This window comes from Salvelinus alpinus, chromosome 23 (assembly GCF_045679555.1).
Source record: "Salvelinus alpinus chromosome 23, SLU_Salpinus.1, whole genome shotgun sequence".
Taxonomy (NCBI): Eukaryota; Metazoa; Chordata; class Actinopteri; order Salmoniformes; family Salmonidae; genus Salvelinus; species Salvelinus alpinus.
In genome coordinates this window covers 45875422-45894179 of record NC_092108.1, presented here as the reverse complement: position 1 = coordinate 45894179, position 18758 = coordinate 45875422, and the positions used below count along the sequence as shown (strand labels likewise).

The 18758-nt window shown below is 40.8% G+C and overlaps 1 protein-coding gene across 1 annotated transcript in view; it reads left to right on the top strand.

Annotated features, from left to right (window-relative positions):
• The window catches only part of puf60a (poly-U binding splicing factor a), a 66205-nt gene that overhangs the window by 16582 nt on the left and 30865 nt on the right, over nt 1–18758 (top strand). Inside the window, exons 3-5 of the mRNA XM_071362567.1 lie at nt 768–857; nt 14031–14081; nt 14370–14531. Of these exons, the coding sequence (XP_071218668.1) occupies nt 768–857; nt 14031–14081; nt 14370–14531 (303 nt within the window). The remainder of the gene's footprint in view (nt 1–767; nt 858–14030; nt 14082–14369; nt 14532–18758) is intronic.

The window sequence follows — 18758 nt, the reverse complement described above, 5'->3', positions numbered from 1 at the left end:
TAGAAATCTGATAATTGAAAAGTGTACACAGAGATACAGTAATGTGGATTTCCTGTCTTTCAGGAGGTCACCAAATGAAACAACTTTGACAGGATTGTTCTTAAAATACCCACGGACAATTCCCACATTCTCAAAAATAGAAATCTTGTTTAATTATTCAAACGTTTAATTGTCCAAGTGTCTCTCTGTATTCCACAGTTTACATTCCAATCTCAAACACCACAGAGCATAGAGGCAGCGTATTTTACAACCGCCGTAAAACAGCCGACTTCCCGCTCTCCCCCCTCTACGAGAGAGAGCACGCTATGGAGCGGACCCACTGTAACCTGATCCTTCAGATCGTCATAGGAGAGTTATGACAACACCCAATGAGAGACAAACCTGGAGAGTTTTTTCCCCATAGACCAATGTGGCAAACAAATTGATATTTGAATGTGATTCGATTGCTAAATGTAATTTTGACAATATTTCCCCTGCATTAACACACCAGATTCTACTGATAAGATACTCAACAGGACCCTGATGAGCTGAGTATGTTGAGCATGGCTGGGAAAATAGCCTTGCACTCCAGTAGCTCTCCAGATGGAGAGTTGGCTACATTTGTTTCATACAGTAACAGTCCAGTTTCTCTGAGGCATTTTCTCATTGCGGTGTAGACTATAAAGTATTCTGATACTAAGTGTGCAGGCTAGTATTGGTATCAAAGGTCACATTTCTGGTATCATGTCACTAGTGTGATGTTGAAAATGTCAACCTCTTCTCTGCAGGCCAAGAAGTATGCCATGGAGCAGAGCATTAAGAGTGTGCTGGTCAAACAGACCCTGGCCCATCAACAACAGCAGCTCACCAACTTACAGGTAAGGAGAACCTTGGCACCATTGCACCAGCCTCATTTGTGGGGTGACAGCCCTGTCCACCAAGCTTCCGTCCTCATACGGTGCTGAGAACCCCTGCACAGTCTTCACATTTTGTTGGAACACTTAACATATTTAACTGTTCTACACAACGTACTACACACTTCATGGAAAACGAATACAGCCATACAAAGTTTATTTACTGTTGGGGAAAAAACTAGAATTGATGTCTGCACACCTGCGTAAATTGAATTAGCATAATACAAAAACAAATCCATAAAAATCTGTCTGTTTAAACAGAGATACATTTTTTGCATGAGCTGGGTCTCAGTCCACCGCATTCGCCAATGGCGACCTTCTGCATCTGCGGTGGAAGGTGGCCAATCTACAGCTGTGTTTATCAGACTTTATTTATGTAACCCTTATTTTACCAGGTAAGTTGACTGAGAATGTGTTCTCATTTATAGCAACAACTTGGGGAATAGTTGCAGGGGAGAGATGAATGAGCCAATTGCAAGCTGGGGATGATTAGGTGGCTGTGATGGCCAGATTGGGAATTTAGCCAAGACACCGACTTTAACACCCCTACAATAAGTGCCATATGATCTTTTGTGACAACAGAGAGTCATGACACCCGTTTAACGTTCCCAATAACTGCCCTGGGGCATTGGGATATTTTTTTAGACCAGAGGAAAGAGTGCCTCGTACTGGCACTCCAACACCACTTCCAGCAGCATTTGGTCTCCCATCCAGAGACCAACCCCAGTTTAAAAAATGAGTGGAAGTAGTTTAGTGACCCCCAAGGGGTTCTAAAAATCAAAAGATAAATTATCCTTCTTAAAACAATTCCATATGTTGGCAATGAGGCCCTTTATCTACTTCCATGAAGTCAGATGAAACTTGTGGATACCAATTGTATGTCTGTGTCCAGTGTGAAAGAAGTTCGAGGTAGTTTCGTGAGCCAATACTAACGAGCAATAGTAATAGTTAGTAATGACTGGGTCTCTATGGGTATCTACTAGCATGCTAGGAGATAAAATGGAATTGTAGACAGCAAACAAAAAAAGATATACAGAAAAATTGCAAGGTTATAGCAAAAATAATGTTCTCATGATTTGGTCATTTAATTTATGGAACATTGCATCTCTGTAGATGCTAGTCAGCCTGCAAAGTAAATATGGGCTCATGGTAGATGCTGTACTACTGGCCTAAGGTAAGATAAATATCACTAAACTAGTAACGGTACATTTCCCAAAGAAAGTGTGTGTTCTTGCTTCAGCTCTCTAGAACTATTTAATTAAAGTGGGCGATGTATTAACCTGTTGAACTCAGATGCCCTCTGATGGCATTTTCTAAACTACACATAATATTGAATACTACCCTCAAAGTACATTTCGGTTTCAAAACTATATGAACTATACTGAACAAAAATATAAACGCAACATGTAAAGTGTTGGTCCCATTTTTCATGAGCTGAAATAAAAGATCCCAGAAATGTTCCATACTCAAAAAGATCCTCTCAAATTTTGTGCACAAAGTTGTTTACATCTGTTAGTGAGCATTTCTCCATTGCCAATACAATCCATCCACCTGACAGGTTTGGCATATCAAGAAGCTGCTTAACCTTTCTAGCGCAGGCGTTCCTGCGGAAGGAATATCACACACTTTCCCTATTTCTCACTTTTTAAATACGGTGGATAAAGGGGGGCATGCCTTTGTCCACATTTTACTTTTCATCAGCCAACACGATGAGTAGGCCTAACGAACAGCAAAAGCACTAGCCTATGTCAATCTACTATCCCCCATAGTACAAAAGTCAACCTATTCTATTCTGTGCGAGAAATAAATATTCCAAACATAGTCCGGGACAGTTGTGGGATGCGATAGATCTCAAATGAATACAACCGCTAGTATCAAAAATCCTTTTTAATGCAATGTGGCTGACGCAACAGATCTGAACGTTTAGCTTAAAATGTTGATAAACTATTAGGCTATTTCTTCACATTATAAGCGCAGCCATGAGCACATGGTAGGAGGCAGAAAACACCATTATCAAAAGTGACCGCAAATGCAATTATGCATGTAATGCTTTTATTATAAAGGTGCATTTTTATGGTGAAAATTATTTTCCCCAAACTTGAAACTCGCGCGCTGCTTATGTATGCCAGTTAGGCTCTACACCCCCTTGTAAAGCAGATTAATCTGCTTATTTTAAGAAGTTATTTGACCACTTTAGTTGTGATACAAACCTTATCAAAACATATAGGCCTATAGGCTAGGCTACATGAGGTGTGTGACTATGATTTAGAAAAAGTCAAAACTGGGCGTCATTCACAAGTGATAGGCTAATATTGTCACCCATCAGATTATTCTTGATTTAATCTTGCGTTTACATATACAAAAAAAAAATATATATATATTTCACATTTATTTAACCAGGTAGGCTAGTTGAGAACAAGTTCTCATTTACAACTGCGACCTGGCCAAGATAAAGCAATAGCAGTGCGACACAAACAACAACACAGAGTTACAGATGGAATAAACAAACATACAGTCAATAGTAAAATAGAAAAAGTCTATATAGTGTGTGCAAATGAGGTAAGATTAGGGAGGTAAGTCAATAAATAGGCCATGGTGGCGAAATAATTACAATATAGCAATTAAACACTGGAGTGATAGATGTGCAGAAGATGAATGTGCAAGTAGAGATATTGGGGTGCAAAGGAGCAAAATAAATAACAGTATGGGGATGAGGTAGTTGAATGGGCTCAGTACAGATGGGCTATGTGCAGTGATATGTGAGCTGCTCTGACAGCTGGTGCTTAAAGTTAGTGAGGGAGATGAGTCTCCAGCTTCAGAGATTCTTTTTTGCAGTTCGTTCCAGTCATTGGCAGCGGAGAACTGGAAGGAAAGGCAGTCAAAGGAGGAATTAGCTTTGGGGGTGAACAGTGAAAGATACCTGCTGGAGCGCGTGCTACGGGTGGGTGTTGCTATGGTGACCAGTGAGCTGAGATAAGGCGGGGCCTTACCAAGCAAAAACTTATAGATGACCTGGAGCCAGTGGGTTTGACAACGAATATGAAGCGAGGGCCAGCCAACAAGAGCATACAGGTTGCAGTGGTGGGTAGTATATGGGGCTTTGACAAAACAGATGTCACTGTGATAGACTGCATCCAATTTGCTGAGTAGAGTGTTGGAGGCTATTTTGTAAATGACATCGCCGAAGTCAAGGATCGGTAGGATAGTCAGTTTTACGAGGGTATGTTTGGCAGCATGAGTGAAGGATGCTTTGTTGCGAAATAGGAAGCTGATTCTGGATTTAATTTTGGATTGGAGATGCTTAATGTGAGTCTGGAAGGAGAGTTTACAGTCTAACCAGACACCTAGGTATTTGGAGTTGTCCACATATTCTAAGTCAGAACCATCCAGAGTAGTGATGCTGGACGGGAGGGCAGGTGCCGGCAGCGATCGGTTGAAGAGCATGCATTTAGTCTTACTTGCATTTAAGAGCAGTTGGAGGCCACGGAAGGAAAGTTGTATGGCATTGAAGCTCGTCTGGAGGTTAGTTAACACATTGTCCAAAGAAGGGCCAGAAGTATACAGAATGGTATCGTCTGCGTAGAGGTGGATCAAATAATCACCAGCAGCAAGATCATCATTGATGTATACAGAGAAAAGAGTCGGCCCGAGGATTGAACCGAAATAATAAATGTGTGAAATGTGTTTTGATTTAGAATGCACCATTATCATGCACCTGTCTCAAAACAGGCAGGGGGACAAAAATACATGTCATCTATGCACTTAAATAGCAAAAGGAGGAGGCTTTTCCCGTGGTTCATTTTCATGCCAGCCAGGTAGGCTATACTCTTGTTATAAAGAGAAGCAATGTGCTTAATATTAAGGAAGTTGAGAAATGAATATAGTTGGCCTAGCTGAAGGGATCCTCATATTTGTATTAGTGTCCATCACTCTGTTTTCTCACGCAATTGCATAGCCCATAGAAATGTTGCCCAACAGGAGCTCATGGACTCTCATTAAGTGTTTTATTAGATTTTTTAAAACATTTGCATTGATGTCAGAGTGATTAGAGGGACAATAGAGTGCTGAGTACCAGGCAGTTAGCAAGTTTGGTAGGCTACTAATGACCAGCAGCAGCATCAGTGCTTGGAGAAGCCTAATTACCGTGACTAAAAGGCCATTTGGAATTTGACTGCCTCATGACTCGTGATCGCCGGTGTGGCAGTAATACGGTCACCGCAACAGCCCTAGTCGTGCCCTCTTCACGACTGTCGTGGTGTGTTTGGACCATGACTAGAATGCATTAGTGATTTGTATTTTCGGCAATTGAAGAAGCAACGGCAGGCCATGGGAATGTGTAGCCTAGCTCACGTAGCCTATCCAGGACACTTTGTGTAGCGTTTAGCGGTTTTGCTAGCTAATGATAACATATTCTGGTAGATTCAATGTAATGTTAACTACAAAGTAGTCTAGGCCTAGCTGGCAGAACAATATCAGGATTATTGGCATCATTCCGGTTGGGCATTTGTTTTGCAAACTCTGCTGTCACAGGAACAGTGTTCGTCAAAACAGTCTCTTGCTGGTGCACACTTTCCCAGACCTCAAAGGTTGGTTTAATGTCTGGATTCCATCCGTACGCATCATACATTTTATAGGGCCCTACTAAATCCGTTTTAAGCAATGCACGTTCATGAGATTAGATGCGTCATAATGATGGTTGCTAGGCAGCAGTCATTACTAGGCTGTTACCATCCTCGTGGCAGTTCTAAACTTTGCGAGGCATGTCAATTCGGTGTCCTTTTTATCCACTCCAAACTTGGTGCAAAACCACGCCCATGAGAAACCTAGCAACTTTCAAAGCCACACTGATTGGTCAGTTCGGTTGTTCTCCGTCAGAAGTAAAGGCACGCGAGAGAAGGAAGAACAAAACATTGCAATCCATACCTTGCATTTTCCCGAATTTGCGTATTTGCATTACACTGTGGCTTTTTAAGCGAGTGATTGCAGCCAGCCTGACTGACCAGATGGATAGCATCGACATCATGGATAGTTGCATTGTTTTAGAAGCTAAGTAAGCTGTGAATTACATCCAGTGTTATCGCTAGTTTACAATGCCGATTGGGCTGAAGCTGTATAGTAGTCTGCGTCACCTAGAGTTATCGAAGTTTTTACAAAAGGACTATAGAGAAACTTAGCTACATGACATTTGTGCTAGTCGGCAACTAAAAGAGATGCTGCATAGCTAGCTCTAGCTGAGTGGCCAAAGCTAGCTCCATTGATTCGCTATTACTGACAATCATGTAACGTTAGCTATCTACATTGTCACTTGTTGCTTGCATTTCGTTTAGCTCATTTCAAACGAGGCCGCGAAACTGCGCATCTCCCGTTGTTCGTGGCGTGGCGAACTCCGTTCGCGGTGTTGATGAATATTAATTCATGGAAGCAGGCAGAACTAATTTATCAGCAATAGGTTTATTCAAGCAATTGCAAGGAAGCTCACTCTCAGGATAAAGCCGGAGAGGATCCTTATATACTTCCTCTACACAAAGAGCTATAAAGCTTACAAAATAGATAGAGGGTAATTAGTTCTACTCCCTTAAAGTTCTCACAGCCTATGTGTCAAAGATAGGCTCTAAAGATCGTATCACTCCCCTAAAGAAGAATTCAGCCTGGATGGCTTTTAGTGCCCCAAAGATAAGGACGAATAACGAATCACTACTTTGTGGGGTGTATGAAGAGATTAATGGACAGCTGTGGAAAATGACCCGTGACTGTGGAAAATTACCAGTAACTGTAACACAACCATTTTGCACCCACAATAGCATTAGACTAATAAAGCTGACTGACCTTTCCATGATATCAGAGTTATAGTTTTAAGTTAAATCTCTCATTGTCATACTGCAATGTTTGTATGTTTGTAAACATTGTAAATGTGAAGAAACCCTGTATAGCCTCAAAACATGATTAAAAATTATTAACAAACTATTAACCATGTTTGGAGGCTATACAGTGTTTGTTCACATTTACATTGTAAACAAACATTGGAGTAAAACAAGCTCATATTTTGCCATGTTTGGCACACAAACATTTACAGCAAAGAAATTGTAAAAGATGGTTGGTTGTCGAAGGGGCAGTGCAGTTAATGTGATTTTTTTTTTTTTTTTTCATGCTAGTTCCACACTGTGAGGTCAAAATAACGCTCTGAAATTGTGAGAATGATGGTAATGCACTTTTTGTGTAAATTGAAAAAAATGCCTGGAATTTCAGCATCTTCAGGTAGGATGAAACTTTTTGCCAACATCATTACGTCACAATATGATCTGATTATAATAGACCAATGACTGTTCATCTGGGTAAGATGGTGGGCCAAAGGTGGCTCAGGGAAATAAATCATTTTTTTAGGGCGGTGTATTTTCATTAAATAAGCATACAGTGATGATTTAAAAAAATATATATAATAATTTAAAAATTACAACGACTGCATGGGGGCTTTAACCCTTGTGTGGTGTTCAGGTCTGTGGGACCCATTTTCAATGTTTACTAAAATAAGTGATCCAATTAATGATTTTTTCAACCTGAGACTCATTGGCCGTGGCTCATTTTCTGTGAAGAACATGTAAAATAACAAATTTTCATTGACTGCACACTGTGCACCCCCCTACACATTTATATTACACATGTGGTGTAAGGGTTCACTGTACTCGGGTAATACAAGTGTGTTTGTGTGTGGGTAAAAAAAAGTACAAATTAAACAAAAAGGTTTGCTGTATGCCTTCACTCGGTTTTCCTCTTCCACGGGCCTGCTGTCTCAACAGCACCAAGAACCTGTCTGTCTGTCTCCTGCTTTTCTCGCATTCTTTACCCTTTGTAGTGTGTGAAACTACACAATGTCTTATGGGAACCTGCACAATGTTATTTCGATACATTGTAAAATAAAAAATAAAATAAAAATAATAAATAAATATCTGAATTTTCCCACACTTTACCCCAGCCAGGTGCAAATTGGGGGAGGGACACAACAAATAAATAGCTTTGCATGTGTGGCTCCTAACCACAATCAATCAGTATGGCAAAAATAATCTCTGCTCAAATGGCAGAGATTATGTGTGGAAAGAGGCTCTTCCACTTTGGAAGATGAAGAATTTTCCTAATATGAGGATCATGTCTCTGTCAATTTGAGGTCTGACAGTGAGTTGGAAGAAGAGGATGAGATTGAACCTCGGCCAGGACCAGCCCGTCAGCAACCAGCTCATCATGTTCAAGATAAACATGAATTATTCCACCCATGTCTTGATTATAATTGATTTTTGTAAACAAAAATCACTTCCTTTAAAAAAAAACAAATATCGCTTTTATTGATAAATGTGATATAACAGGGGTAAATGGCAAATATTAACCATGTATGCTATCTATATTGCTTGTAATTGATCTAAGTATTAAGTATTTTTACGTAAATTGTTATGGCTGTGTTTTTAAAAACCCAATAATGTTGTGGGTACATCAGACAAGCGAACATTGGGTGAATAACAAAAACATGGACACCACACAAGGGTTAATACACAGATAAATTACTTTATCCACTCAGACCTTTGCTACCCAGGAAATTTGTGGGACCGGACCTTCTCAAATAGTACTTGAGTGCCCAAGGCCTAAATATTGTATTATTTTGTTCTTGATTTGCACATAGGCAACTCCAAATCCACGGAGGTTGTGAAATATGAACACAAGATGAGATGCAAATGCTTTTGAAAATATAGATTATACATTTTTTTATTATTATTGTGAATAGAACAAACGCTGTACTCATACATTGGGATAATATTTGAAACCCCCGACTTCCCAACATTCCTTCCTTACTGAGAAGATTTTGTAGTGTAGGAAATGTGAGGAGTTTATTAGTAGGTTTTATCCAAAATATAAACGCAACATGCAACAATTTCAACGATTTTACTGAGTTACAGTTCATATCAGGAAATCCGTCAATTGAAATGAATTAGGCCCTAATCTATGGATTTCACATGACTGGGCAGGGGAGGGCTTTGGAGGGCATATGTGACCGACCGCCTCGATTTGGTCTTATGTAGCAATATTTGAAATTGTGTTTTTTTTAAAACAAAGTAGAGACTCAGCGCTAGAAAATTGTATATCATACACTGCAGTTGAGGTACAATGGGAAAGTAATTTTACTTTGAAAGTACATCAACTTCTAGCCCCACTTTTGAGAAAATGGCCCTTGACTGTATTGGTACACCAACTGGAGAGCTCTGCTTTGTCTAAACCCATTCAGCACACTTCACGGCCTCTAAAGCCTTAGCCCCACCCATCTCTTTAGGGATACTGATAATGGCGGAGGTGATAGCTGCCGTTTTAAGGTCTCCTAACCAATTGTGCCGTTGTGTGTTTTTTTTGCGTTATTTGTATTTTGTACATAATGTTTCTGCCACTGTCTCTTATGACCGAAAAGAGCTTCTAGATAACAGGACAGTGATTACTCACCACGAACTGGTAAAGCTTTTTTTCTTTAATGAGTTGAACGCTAAGGATTTACATCAGACACCCAACAAGGTCCTCATCCCTGTGATTCGCATGAGAAAGAGACGGAGATATCGGGGACGTAGGTCTGGGTGCCTAATAAGCACCCAACAGCGAGTGGGTAATCTGCCTCTACCATCAGTCCTATTAGCCAACGTACAATCATTGGATAGCAAAATAGATGCCTCTTTAAGGATACTGGATGCACTCCTCCAACTCAATAATCAAGTTTGCAGACGAGTAGTAGCGGGCTTGATTACCAACAACGAGATCAGTACAGGTGCATCAAAGCTGGGACCGAGAAGCTGTTTTTCAGTCTCTATGTCAAGGCCATCAGACTGCTAAAAAGCAATCACTAACTCAGAGAGGCTGCTGCCTACATTGAGACCCAATCACTGGCCACTTTAATAAATGGATCACTAGTCACTTTATACAATGCACTCTAAATAATGCCACTTTAATAATGTTTACATATCTTACATTACTCATATCGCATGTATATACTGTATTGTATACCATCTATTGCACCTTGCCTATGCCGCTCGGCCATCGCTCATCCATATACTTACATGTACATATTCTCACTAACCCCTTTAAATGTGTGTTTATTAGGTAGTTGTTGGGGAATTGTTAGATTACTTGTTAGATATTACTGCACTGCCGGAACTAGAAGCACAAGCATTTCGCTACACTCGCATTAACATCTGCTAACCATGTGTATGTGACAAATAACAATTGAGTTGATTTAGACAAACTACGATCATGAATATCCTACCATCGGGACATTAAAAACTGGAATATCTTATGTTTCACCGAGTCGTGGCTGAACGACGACATGAATAACATACAGCTGGCGGATTTTACGCTGCATCGGCAAGATAGAACAGCCACCTCCGGTAAGACAAGGGGTGGTGGTCGATGTATATTTGTAAACAACAGCTGGTGCACGAAATCTGATACTAAGGAAGTCTCGAGGTTTTGCTCGCCTCAGGTAGAGTATGTCATGATAAGCTGTAGACCACACTATTTACCAAGATAGTTTAAATCTATATTCTTCATAGCTGTCTATTTACCATCACAAACCGATGCTGGCACTAAGACCCCACTCAATGAGCTGTATATGGCCATAAGCAAACAGGAAAATTGCTAATCCAGATGCGGTGCTCCTAGTGGCCGGGGACATTAATGCAGGGAAACTTAAATCCGTTTTACCACATTTCTACGAGCATGTTAAATGTACAACCAGAGGGGGAAAAAACTCGAGACCACCTTTACTCCACACACAGAGACACGTACTAAGCTCTCCCTCGCCCTCCATAATTCTATCCTCCTCATTCCAGCTTACAAGCAAAAACTAAAGCAGGAAGCACCAGTGACTCGATCAATAAATAAGTGGTCAGATAACGCAAATGCTAAGCTACAGAACTGTTTTGCTAGCACAGACTGGAATATGTTCCGGGATTCATCCGATGGCATTGAGGAGTACACTGCTGGCTTCATCAATAAGTGCATCGATGACGTCCCTCCCACAGTGACTGTACGTACATACCCCAACCAGAAGCCATGGATTACAGGCAACATCCGGACTGAGCTAAAGGGTAGAGCTGCCGCTTTCAAGGAGCGGGACTCTAACCCGGAAGCTTATAAGTAATCCCGCTATGCCCTCCGACGAAACATCAATCAGGCAAAGCGTCAATACAGGACTAAGATTGAAGTGTACTACACCGGCTCCGAAACTCGTCGGATGTCAGTAACACTGAAACATGCATGAGAGTATCAGCTGTCCCGGACAACTGCGTGATCACGCTCTCCGCAGCCATTATGAGTAAGACCTTTAAACAGGTTACATTCAAAAGGCCGAAGGGCCACCAGGACGTGTACTCCGAGCATGCGCTGACCAACTGTTTTCACTGACATTTTCAACCTCTCCCTGTCTGAGTCTGTAATACCAACATGTTTCAAGCAGACATCATAGTCCCTGTGCCCAAGAACACTAATGTAACCTGCCTAAATGACTACTGACCCATAGCACTCACGTCTGTAGCCATGAAGTGCTTGAAAGGCTGGTCATGGCTCACATCAACACCCATATCCCAGAAATGCCTTTTCTCACCTGGACAAAAGGAACACCTATGTGAGAATGCTATTCATTGACGACAGCTCAGCGTTCAACACCATAGTGCCCTCAAAGCTCATCACTAAGCTAAGGACCCTGGGACTAAACACCTCCCTCTGCAACTTGATCCTGGGCTGCCCCCAGGTGGTAACGGTAGGGAACAACACATCCACCATGCTGATCCTCAACACGGGGGCCCCTCAGGGGTGCATGCTCAGTCCCCTCCTGTACTCCCTGTTCACTCATGACTGCATGTTCAGGTGGCATGACTCCAACACCATCATTACATTTGCCGACGACACAACAGTGGTAGGCCTGATCACCAACAACGATGAGACAGCCTATAGGGAGGAGGTCAGAGACCTGGCCGTGTGGTGCCAGGATAACAACCTCTCCCTCAACATGATCAAGACAAAGGAGATTATTGTGGACTACAGGAAAAGGAGGACCGAGCATGCCCCCATTCTCATCGACGGGGCTGTAGTGGAGCAGGTTGAGAGCTTCAAGTTCCTGTCCACATCACCAACAAACTATCATGGTCCAAACACACCAAGACACTCGTGAAGAGGGCACGACAAAGCATATTCCCACTCAGGAGACTGAAAAGATTTGGCATGGTTCCTCAGATCCTCAAAAAGTTATACAGCTGCACCATCGAGAGCATCCTGACTGGTTACATCACTGCCTGGTACGGCGATTGCTCGGCCTCTAACCGCAAGGCACTACAGAGGGTAGTACGTATGTTCCAGTACATCACTGGGGCAGAGCTTCCTACCATCCAGGACCTCTATAACAGGTGGTGTCAGAGGAAGGCCCTAAAAATTGTCAAAGACCCCAGCCACCCCAGTCATAGACTGTTCTCTTTACTACCGCATGGCAAGCGGTACCGGAGCGCCAAGTCCAGGACCAAAAGCCTTCTAAACAGCTTCTATCCCCGAGCAATAAGACTCGTTAACAGCTAATCAAATGGCTACCCAGACAATTTGCATTGTCCCCCCCCTCCCCCTGCTCTTATGATGCTGCTACTCTGTTTATGATCTATGCATAGTCACTTTCACTCTCCCTACATGTACTTATTGCCTCAATTACCTCGACTAATCTGTGCCCACGCACTTTGACTGTTCCGGTTCCCCCTGTATATTTAGCCTCACTTCTGTTATTAACTTTTAAATGGATTTCTGAATTAAATAATATTACTACATAGATCATACACGTAACGTTAGCTAGCAAGCCACCAAGCTAATGTTTGCTAGCTAACTAATAGTACGCTTTAACTTGCAATGAAAACGACTTTCTGACTAAATTAGAAACTTATATCTGAAAATGTAGCTACACTCTTACCCGTATACATGAATTAACGCTTCACAGTTCACTGGAACTATTTAACTCTGTTTTGTTTGTAGCTACGTCTTGTTTGGCCAGCGTTGTGTCAAGGAATTCTCTCCGGTTCACGCTGACCGTGGCTTGTGCAGAGAGTAGCACATCACTTTTCCAACTGATTTGTCGATAGCGACTGCTAAATTCAGGGCATCAATGTTGTTGAGAAAAGTAGCAAAACTTTTGTAGTTCTCGATGTCTAACGTTATATCTTTCAAAAAGTCACGGTAGAAAGGACTGTCAACACATACTGAACAGTTCACGTTATAGACAGAAGCATGCTATATGGCAGACCAATCCAAACTCATCTCCCGGCATGTACAGCCCATCCATTATCTCAGCCATTCTTGGTTTGTGGGAATGTTCCTGTCTTATTCTGTGGCTAAGCCAACTAGGCTTGTAATTTAAGAATTGTATTCATATATATGGCTGGAATACAAGTTTGTTATGAAGGTATATGAAAGTTCACATGTTCCAGAAGGAATTTCTGCCAAAAAAACACATTTTGATAAGAAATAAATGTTTGCGTTCGATGGCTGCTCCTGTGAAGTAGTGACGTGCGACATACACCTAGTTTCCTGAAATGAGTAGTGATGCCCACCCACTGGGGAGCAAGAGAAGTTAACATTCAATTCTCTGGCAACAGCTCTGGCGGACATTCCTGTAGTCAGCATGCCAATTGCACGCACCCTCAAAACCTGAGACATCTGTGGCGTTGTGTGACAAAACTGCACATTTTAGGGTGGCCTTCTATTGTCCCCACCACAAGGTGCACCTGTGTAATGACCATGCTATTTAATCAGCTTATTGATATGCCACAGCTGTCAGGTGGATGGATTATCTTGGCAAAAGAGAAATGTAAACAAATTTGTGCCGTATTTTTAAAATATTTTTAAATAAGCTTATTGTGCGTATTGAACATTTCTGGGATATTTTATTTCAGCTCATGAAACATGGGACCAACACTGTACATGTTGCGTTTATATTTTTGTTCGGTATAGTATAAAACATGACCCAATTACTTTCAATGCTGCATTTTAGAATACTTTTTGATTGATGGGCCTTTGTCCTAAGCGGCATGGCCTTTTTTGACAAGCCTCTTTTCTGAGTTAAATGTATACTTTTTCTCTTAGATGGCATCGCTGACAATGGGCTTTGGAGATCCCCTCTCACCTTTACAATCGGTAAGCTGTTATATCATTTGTTATGTTAAAAACCTATGTTATTTTTATCATAACATGAATGTCTTGTTAAAACAAAATATAGAATCTTTGCATGATTTTCTCTGTATTTTTTAAAATTCAATTACACAATCAATAGAGTGGAATTCATGCAATGGAATGTCAATAACTGAAGCAAGCAATTCCACCTATCTCCATTTCTTGTGTGTCTTTGGTCAGTGTTTGTGTTTGTAATATACAGTGGAACAGCAAGTCAGTGCTATATTCAAGCACAGTTTCCTCCTATTGTAGGTAGCGGCTCAGAGACAGCGAGCATTAGCCATCATGTGCCGAGTGTACGTGGGCTCCATTTACTACGAGCTGGGAGAGGACACGGTCCGGCAGGCCTTTGCCCCGTTCGGCCCCATCAAGAGCATCGACATGTCCTGGGACTCTGTTACAATGAAACACAAGGTGAGATTTCACAACTGAACATTAGAACATCCCAGACTTGTATTCCTCAGCTGAACTCAGATGTTGAATGAGGGATTCCTTTACTGTATGTTCTCTGTATCTACCCACAATGTTGTAAGGATATTTATTATTATTGCATTTGTGTATAATTTAAACTATAGCCCGACCAATATCATTGTCTCCCGTCAGGTGGTGCCACTCCTGTTCAACGCTCGTCCCTCAACCGACCTGTCTTGTAGGTCGTGGAATAAAAATGTTTATATTTTAAGCATCCGCCACAGAAAATGAAAACATAGTTCCTAATTTCTGGAATTACTGAGCTCTCGCATGAATCTCTGACACAGGCAGAATTAGCTTCATTATTATACACACATTTTGACAGTGATTCAAAAATTTGCAATTGTGAGAAAATGTATTCAAAGCGGCTCTACCTCCTGCAAAAATGATCTGAAAGCATATCGTTTGCCACTGACTTGATCAGCTGATTGAACTTGTTGCTAGCTAGCTTGCTGAAATACTAGGTAAGCAAGCTTGTCTCTAAATGTTTAAACCTGTTGAAATGAAATGCTACTTCTGCAGCTTGCTGATGTACAGTGCTGTGAAAAAGTATTTGCCCCCCTTCTAATTCTCTCTACTTTTGCATAGATTTTTTTTTACTGAATGTTATAAGATCTTCAACCCAAACGTAATATTAAATAAAGGGAACCCGAGTGAACAAATAACACAACAATTACATACTTATTTAATTTATTTCATAAACAAAGGTATGCAACACCCAATGCCCCTGTGTGAATAAGTAATTGCCCATTACACTCAATAACTGGTTGTGCCATCTTTAGCTGCAATGACTCCGACCAAACGCTTCATGTAGTTGTTTATCAGTCTGTCACGTATCTGTGGAGGAATTTTGGCCCACTCATCCATGCAGAACTGCTTTAACTCAGTGACATTGGTGTGTTTTCAAGCAGGAACTGCTCATTTCAAGTCCTGCCACAACATCTTATTTGGGATTAGGTCTAGGACTTTGACTCCCATTATGTCTTGTGAAAACCAAACACTGCATTCCACATTAAGAACCTCCTACCAACGGTCAAGCATGGTGGTGGTAGTGTGATGGTTTGTGGATGCTTTGCTGCCTCAGGACCTGGACGACTTGCCTTAAAGAGCAGAATTCATGGTTCCTTCTATTATCACAGAATTCTACAGGAGAATGTCAGGCCATCTGTCTGTGGTTGCAGTCATTGCAGCTAAAGGTGGTACCACCAGTTATTGAGTGTAAGGGGGCAATAACCTTTTCACACAGGGGAATTGGGTGTTGCATAACTTAGTTAATTAAATAAATCAAATTAGTATACTTTAAAAATATATATATTTGTAAACTCAGGTTCCCTTTATCGAATATTAGGTTTTGGTTGAGTATCTGATAACATTCAGTATCAAAAATAGAGAAAATCAAAAAGGGGGCAAATACTTTTTCACTGCACTATATTTGTAGACTGCTGCACCAAACCGGTAGCCTGGCTGACGCACAGACCACGTGACACAGCGAGAGGAGCTGTGCCCCGATGGTCTGGACACCCTTTCCTTATTAATCCATATTCCACTCTCAAAAAGTGCATGCATTTATTGGGGGGGTTGAGACCTCTCACTGTTTTTATGACAAAATACAATCGTTGTAATTGAAGGGGTTGCCGTTCGGGGGCTGTGTGTGACTGTGCATGTGTAGGGCCCTATAAAATCTTTATGTTTTCCCAAATTTGTTTTTTCCCGGTTTTAGTTTTCCTGGTTTGGGATTCCTTACATCTTTTTTATTTTGTGACTCAAAATTACAACTGGATGAGTCCATGACCATGCATAAATCACAAAAAGTGTAATTGTGCATTTAGCAAGAGGAATGTTTGGCTAACGATGTTTCTGTACTGCACATGTGATGGCATAGTTTGCAAAACAAATGCCCGCCCGATTGATACAAATAATCATGATATCATTCTGCCCAGTAGGCCTACTTTGCAGTTAACATTTAATTCAAAAGGTTTTGTTGAAGGCCTTTCTCTCTACCCACAAGACGTTTGTCATTAGCATCGCTAACTGGCTACACAAAGTGAGAGACAAAAGTGAGCACTACACAGACAGGGGAATTAACATGCCATTGCTTCTTCAGAACATTGTAGGAAATTCTAATCCTTCATACATTTTTGTTCATGTCTTGTGAGAAAATAATGCTAATCAATTATTTTTCGACTAAGTTTAATACAATGATTTGATCTTCTACTAACGTCAACACGTTTTAAAATATTGTTTAATTCCATTTTAACATCTGGACCGTGATTCTGTCCGCATTCTCCGCATGGCGGATTTAATAGGGCCCTACATGTGGGTTTTTGAGTGAGAAAGACACAGAGGAGAACTAACCAGTAAAAGCCCTTCATTATCGACTCATCGTGCCGACTACTGACAGCATCGAAACGGCCTCCCAGACTCTGAAGCCAGGAGGACCAGGCTACCAAAAAGGAATTGTTTTCAGAGATTAGCTCGTAACGTTGGATCAGACTGAGCAGTGTAGTCAATCGCTACTTTGTAATGTTGGGTTGAATGCAAGAGCAGCAGCAGCGGCTGATGACACTTGTGGCAGAACTGCAAGTGCTTCTTGAAAATTCTTTATATTGGAAGTACAAGAGTAGAGCTATGTATATTCTTTAAAATTACTAAACGACAGTCAATTTTTTTACTTGATGCATAACCACAGATCTACACCTCATGCTACAACTACACATGAATGTCAGTTTTTTTGTTTGGTTGTAAAACTGATTGAACAGAAGCTCAGATTAGAAAATACAGTAGAATAAGGGAGTGGATGTTGACTGATATTATCAGCTGATATATAGGTAACAGGCCAATATCCATATATTGGTTGGGCTCTAATTTGAACATATTAATGGGCAATTCCACCACTTTTCAACCTCATATTCATCATCTTCAGCACCAAACTAGTGTCTACATCTGTGAAAACAGCGCTGTGATTAATCAGTGATTAAAAAGATAAGGTCCTTTAAAATGATTCTCTGTGACATCACAGTTCATCTTAACAGAATAGAAATTAGGCTGTAAATGCTGTAAATGTTTATTGTAATTTGAACTATCGTGGGGATAGGGTGAGGGTTAGACTCGTGTCACGTGACTCGAGTCGTGTGATTATACGTGGCTTATTGATACAACTGTTTCCTACTATAGGTAGTTGGCTGCCTAGTGATGACAACATTGTAACTCTCCAATCTGAATAGTTGGCAACGATGTTTCTTTTCAACGTGCTACTGAATAACCTCAACTGATATGCACCAATTGCTCATGATCCACATCATTACTCTAGTCTATCAATCCATTCCAAATCTTTATACTATACATGATGCATATGTTGATCTTGCCTAGGGTAGCAGCAGAACTGCTAGGACCGGGCCTGACTAACACAGTAATTTGTCTCTAATTTACTTGCGTTTGTGGCCAACCTTGGCCTGCTCAAAGTGAGTTGCTGTTGTTGGGACTGTTGTAACACTTTACCTGACACCCAGTGTCATAACACGTTATGACACGGTCATAACAGTTGACATAACTTGTCATAACCTGACATATTGCCATAACACTGTCACGACCCATATATTTACACCTATTGTGATATATATTGCGTTATTTTATGGCTTGCTATGACACCTACATAAGCGTTTCAAAATACACATTTAATCAAATTAGTTTTTTCCCTACCAAGAAGTTTCCTTTTGTTTGAAGGTTTCTCATAAATTCATTCTTTAGTTGTTTTTTTCATCATATTTTAAATAACATGTAGAAAATACACTTTATGACACTGTCATGAAGCATTATGACCATCCTGTGTCACTTTACTTGGACTAAGAAAATACACTTTATGACACTGTCATGAAGCATTATGACCATTCTGTGTCACTTTACTTGGACTAAGAAAATACTCTTTAGGACACTGTCATAATCATCACGTACATGCCCTTATATCAGTCAAAAAGAGGCTGTCTCGTCCTGCTCCTGAAATCTGCTCCTGCATTCAGCCCAGTCATCAACAACAGAACATTGGGGTAGGTGCATGTCTGACATCAATGTGTGTGCAATTACAATGATCATTTAACATGGTCAATTTAAAGAATAATTATATAACTAAAACACAGTTGACATGTAGGCTATGGTGTAATGTAATGTTTTGCC